This window comes from Hypomesus transpacificus, chromosome 15, assembly GCF_021917145.1.
Source record: "Hypomesus transpacificus isolate Combined female chromosome 15, fHypTra1, whole genome shotgun sequence".
Classification (NCBI taxonomy): Eukaryota; Metazoa; Chordata; class Actinopteri; order Osmeriformes; family Osmeridae; genus Hypomesus; species Hypomesus transpacificus.
In genome coordinates this window covers 11,401,797-11,407,796 of record NC_061074.1, presented here as the reverse complement: position 1 = coordinate 11,407,796, position 6,000 = coordinate 11,401,797, and the positions used below count along the sequence as shown (strand labels likewise).

Here is a 6,000-nt window from a genome sequence, read left to right as displayed (position 1 = left end):
ATCGTGGTCCCAATCCGTTGTCTTATCTGGCAAATTGTGGTAGCCTATCATGTTTAGGGGGGAAACTAATACGATAAACGCTGTAGACACAGAGAGTTGTAGCCAATATTTCTCTTTTTAAACTAATCTGATTATTAACATGTAAAATAACAATAGTCTAACTGGACTAACAAGATTCACTTGGACCAATATGTTCTACCTTTTCATTGCACGTTCACATGTTGCCCTCAACACTACAGTTTGAGGCAAGGCTATCAAACCGTTTCGAAGACAGACAATTATAACAACTAGGCCTACTTAATTTATTTTGACAGTATAGTCACACATGTTAAATAACCAGGCTACTTTGTCATTCACAATCAGCTCTCTTGAGTGACCTAGCGCGTGCGCGGTGTGTGTGTGTGTTTATACTGAGTTGATACCTTCTGCCACTCTCCACCTGCCTCACGGCGTTGACACCACGACCATAGATCTGCTTGGAAACAAACTGCGGCGCTTCGTATTACCGGGCCCGATCGATGGCGAGTGCGAGCCGCGCCTGGCGGTGGTGTCGCGTTGCGCGGATGGGAGAGTATCGACGCATGGCCGATCGCTATCATAATCACACTTCCCCTCTTATCGCTACTTTTGCCCGCCCGCCTACTGAATAAAACATCCCCCTTCCTGTTGTGGATTACTCACTCCAAAATCTGGAGGGAACTGGACTTTTTAAGTCTCTCTTATAGTGAGGAAACGTGAAAGAAGATCATTTCAATTTCTTCTTTCCACAATGGCCCTGCCCTACCATTCAGCAATGACTGTTTGGAGATCCTCATATAATTTACACAAACATTTGACCAGGCATGCCCGGAGTGGCCATTGGGAGAATTCCCTCATAAATTGGGCCGGCAGATCGCCTGCTTTCTGTTTGTTTTGTTTTTCACGTACCGAATAAAACGATGTGTGTTAAGTTACTGTGTGACTGATAAGTAAATACTATTCTAGGTTTTACTTTAAATAAGCGCATGATCAGAACGTGCATTATAAAGTGCAGTTTTCAGCATTCATGTGAAGTTCCGACTTCAGCTCACATCAAAACCTTGACTAGGTTTTTAAGTTCGGGCTAAGCCACAAATGTTTACAATGTATGGCTCGGCCCCTGGTGGGGATGGGCTTGTTTTGGCCATTACACACACGGGCTGAAAATGGGTCCCACTCCGGCCCTGCTACCAGGAATGATTCACTAAATGCACACAATTAGCCACAAACATTCTACAAGGCCCATCATCCTTGCAAATACAGTTTACAGACCATAACATCCCTGGAGGCTTCACCTGAAAGCTTTAAATCAAAGTCTCAACCTCGACCCAAACACAGGCTGAAGGGAGAACGTCACCACAGGTGCTGGGCCCCTCAAGGCAGTGTAATGGAGGGGAATAGAAGGGCATGAAGAGGATATTACTTGCCCATCATGGTTCCATCAGACATACCTGATACTCGAAGGAGCCTCAAGCTTGAATGGCAAGGAAGGTGAAGAAAGAGCATGGTAAAAGCGCAGTGACAGGAAATTTGGTATGAGTCATGACAAGTGGGTCTGAAATAGACTTGTATAGAGGAGATGCACACACAAAAAAACACACCGCAGTAAGGAATCAATCATAGCAAATATGTCAAATTGGAATCCAACACATACATATCATGAATATCCTGAAATAAAACTGAAAATCCAAAATATTCATTTTTACATTACATTATTTCCAAAACTCATCAATCCTGTCCATTTCCAGAACAGCAACTGTTATGGGGGGCAGCAATTATAGAGACATAATGTGATCATGTCAAACTGACCCCAACTTGATGCCCCAAAGGCAACAAGGTAACCTCACAAACCTCCACATTTCTGGTGATAAACCAGTCATTTTAAGAGACCTACAAAGCAGTCTTAAGTGTTCCTGCACATAAACTTGCCCAATAAAGTAACTCATCTCTGAAGCTCGATGCTGACAGTGTATGCCATACAGTTGCCATGAGTGAAGTGCCAACTCCCTCAGAAGTGGAGAGAAGCTACAGACAACTAACAAAGTGGTCAGGGATGAACGGTGGCGAGGGACAGACTGAAACGGAGAGAACAGGGTGTGAAGTGTCAGTCAGCACATCTGGTCTCATCAATAATGCAGGGCCTCTTTAAACAGCAGTTTGTCGCAGATTGAGCGCTGACGACTGAAATCAACACTGACACCCAAGCTTCTGCCAGGGGAAACAGACGAGGGGAGAGAGGTGATGGCGAGGGTGGGTGAAGAGACAAAGAATCTGAAGTTAGAGAGATCTTGGCACCCCTCACTCGAGTAGACTTTCATTCAAACAATCAATTTGAATTATACAAATTAAAATCATGTATTATATGTGGCCCTCTTAACCAATACGGCTGCTGTTTATAGTCAAATCTACTGCATTCAGCAAAAAGTAAACATTCATTGTAGATAATCTAGTAAAATACAGAATGGGAAAGTACAAATCTTGACAGCAAGTCTTTTCAATTCCTCTCCACCACTTTAATTAGCAAAATGAAAAAAACAAGACAAAATGTCCCAAAACAAAATGTACATGCCTTACACATTGATCAGCAATTCAAAGTCTGCCGTTATTGTCTTCCCCCACTACCAACCTGTGGTGCACAACAGGCACACACACAATGATCCAACACAGAATTTCCACAAGGACAGCCCTTTGCTAGCATCTCTATCAAAGGCAGGCAACTAGACAGCAGTTTATTTCCCTGTAATGAGGGGGTTCCTCAGGACCACAATGACAGAATCTCCTCTCAGGAACATCTTGGAGATGTAGCGGTCCTTGTTCACTGGCTTGGACTTCTTCTTGCCCTTGCCACTCTTGGGAACTTCTGTCCACATCTCCTTTACATTCTCCAGGACCATGTTGCAGTGCCTGCATTGATAAGAATCAAAATGCACTGATGTTAGTCACAGAACAGCAAAAAAGCACAATTTGAAGGAAAATTATGAAGACAGCTACATTGGAATGTGGTCTTAGATATAGTACATTTTCAAGAGATCTATAAATTACCGTACAACGGATAGATCATTGTTAGCAGTTAAAACTTTACCTGTCAAAGGCTTTGACACGGCCAAGTAACTTCTTGTTGTTACGGCAGTTAATGAGGACCTGTGTGTTGTTCTTGACTGACTGGGTGAGCACAGACAAGGGTCCTGTGTTGAACTCCTCCTCCTCCCTCTTCTGGAGCTCTTCGGGGGTCATCTCTGACTTGGGTTTATTTAATAGACTCCTGTAAGGGGACATGAGAACAGTCAGTTACATCAAGAAAGCTAGACGCGATTGAATGAATGGATTACTTAAAATACCACCACTAGCCTACATATCTCTAATCAACATCGCATATGGAATGCACTCTTGAACTTGTTAGCTACTATTGATGAGTTTAGCAGTAGCTTAGATAAAGAAGCTAGCAAATAGCCTGGTAGCTGAAGCACTATACCCATTTTCATGATTGGGTTCATGTTACTGGTATATAATAGAAGGAGTATCTAGCAGTAAAATACAAACCATGTAAAATAACAAGTTAGTAGCCGAATTACAGTGAAAAGCTAGTAAAGTCATCGAGATTGTTTGCATGCTAGATGTTGTGGCTAGCTTTTTAGCCGTCGACATTCTCCATTCATTTTTCATCAAGTCTTAAGAAATATTTATTGAGTCTATACAGCATGTAACGTATTTTTTATACTCACATGTTTGCAGTATTTATATTTTTAACAGAGTAATCGTCAAATTTCAACCGGCAACTTTTGTTTCTACGTCTTCTATATCGTTGCGCCGACGTTCATGTGGTTCTCTTCTGAGTCTCCACTACCACTTCCGGGTTACCAGTGGAGCGCTCTTTGAAATGGTCGTAATTATTTCCGGGTTACCAACAAGTTTGAGTCAGAGAATAATTATTTTTCCCCTTGGCTCTGGTTTGGGTATTACCGGTTCAACTACTATCATTTAAACATCAAATCCATTTTAATGAATAAAAACATTTGATCGCAAAAAATATATATTTTAATATACATTTCTATCATGTTCTCTATCCTACAAGTGAAGCCACTGACTTGACCTCTTCAGCCTTGCCCATGTTGAAGGGAAGTAAAGGTAAGGCCACATGTAGCCTTTAATTTACATGAATGGAACCAGATCTACCTCAAACCATTTCTGAGAGTGAATTAAATGACAAACCATTATAAACACAAGCCATGTAAGGGCAGTTGTCAGGGAATTGAACAGGTAGCTCTTTTGTATGTCTCCAGTGACAGAAACAGGGAAAGTGTTTGAGAGAGATGGAAATACATGCATAGTGCTGAGACATTGAGAGATTGGCTTACTAGAGAGAGACATGCAGGCGCCCAAGTGGTGCACCACAAACTCACCTTATTTCACAGGGTGGCGACTCTACCTGTGGGGGCACTTGCTAGGGGATAATCACACCCACCTTGTGCTGATTTGGGAGGCCAAGTTAAGGATTGGTTTACAAAGCTTGACTATCATTATGAAACATATAGCTTATACCTCAGCCAAACGCCTTGCACTTGCCCCTCTTCACTCACTCCTAGTTAATACGGGAGACTGTCATAAACCTCAGATTAATTCCCCCATTGGGCCCCTTGAAACTTCAGTGTTAAAAGGTAAAGTGAGCTTCTCAGTCATGGCTTTAAGTATGCCGATAGGGTGGTGTGTATGGGGAGAAGAAGAAGAGGGAGTGTGTGTGGCCTGGCTGCAGGGTGCACCCATGGGTGCATATGAAAGACACGTGTGATGACTTTTACATCCATTAATCATTTTCTTTAGCCTGTGGTAGAGACCTAGCAAGGTGATTTATAGGTGTGGGTTTTTAGCCGTAACTGTCAAAAAAATATATGTTATTTATTACAAAAGTTAGGATCGTGTTACAGTTGCCCCGACATAATGCCCTGTATCTTCGATGATCCCCAACTGTCGTTCCATCCCACTCTGTGGTTATATCAGAAGGATTCACAGAGTCATGAAAATATTGTTATTATCTTTGTATCTCCATTAGTTTTCCAACACAGTCGCTGTAGTCACATGATCCGTCTCAAAAGCAATTTGGCATATCCGCAGCCTACCGTGTTCGAGACGGGCTTGGAGTAGTGGTTAGTCTTCATAAAGCCTCTTTTGTCATGGCGGAGGCACACTTCCAGAAAACTGTCCATATCTGTGTCCTCACACGTCTGTTTTATTAACTTATATATCCTATGAGTCCATGAAAGTTGAGGGAAGGTTCATCAGGCTTTGATGTCATGTGCCAGTGTAACAGTAGAACCAGGTCAATGAGATCACCCTGCTGCGATGTCTATCTCTCTTGACTTACATCGTGGTCTAGGCGTATTGGCCTGCAAACTCTCTGTAACACTGACACCTTCGCAGTTTCAGATTTGAACTTTTGATGATCTTTAATATGACACGTGCAGCATCAAACACAGTGAAATACCGTTAAGGACATTAAATAATGTGTGTAGGCTACTACTTTGATTTGAGGCCAGCTGTTAGTTTTGATCACAAAAGTAAAAACATAATATGGGCTAGCCTGCTTGAAATATGCTTATATATAATGCATACTGAAAATGCATACATGTTATCAAAGTTTAGCGTCTGAAAAATCACCCTCAAAAGAATCAGTGAAAATAAACGTTCAGAACTGTTAGAAAACCTTGTCCCAAAATAGTTTATTTAGCTACAGTAGCTAGCCCTGAATTTTCAAAGACGCTAGCGCGTGGCTGATCACGTTCACAGTCGGTCATGGCATGCACAGCAATGGCGTCTGTAAAAGTATCATGTCACTAATTCTTCCAATTTGTACATGACATTTGTTTTGGGATAAGTTTATTCGTTTTAACCTTTAGATGCGTGAGTTCTAAATATTTCAGACACTTTCACCAGAGTACGTGAGTTATTTTTCCAAAACGGAAGCTATGTAGCTTTAATTAGCTTCCG

General features: G+C 41.9%; 1 protein-coding gene across 1 annotated transcript; it reads right to left on the bottom strand.

Annotated features, from left to right (window-relative positions):
• Window positions 1-2,507: 2,507 nt before the first annotated feature.
• snrpd2 (small nuclear ribonucleoprotein D2 polypeptide) lies at window positions 2,508-3,888 on the bottom strand. The gene is made up of 3 exons (XM_047035738.1): window positions 3,741-3,888; window positions 3,101-3,280; window positions 2,508-2,922 (listed from the first exon to the last, which is right to left on the bottom strand). Coding segments are annotated over exons 1-3 (357 nt in total). The 5' UTR covers window positions 3,743-3,888; the 3' UTR covers window positions 2,508-2,747.
• Between the last annotated feature and the right edge of the window lie 2,112 nt (window positions 3,889-6,000).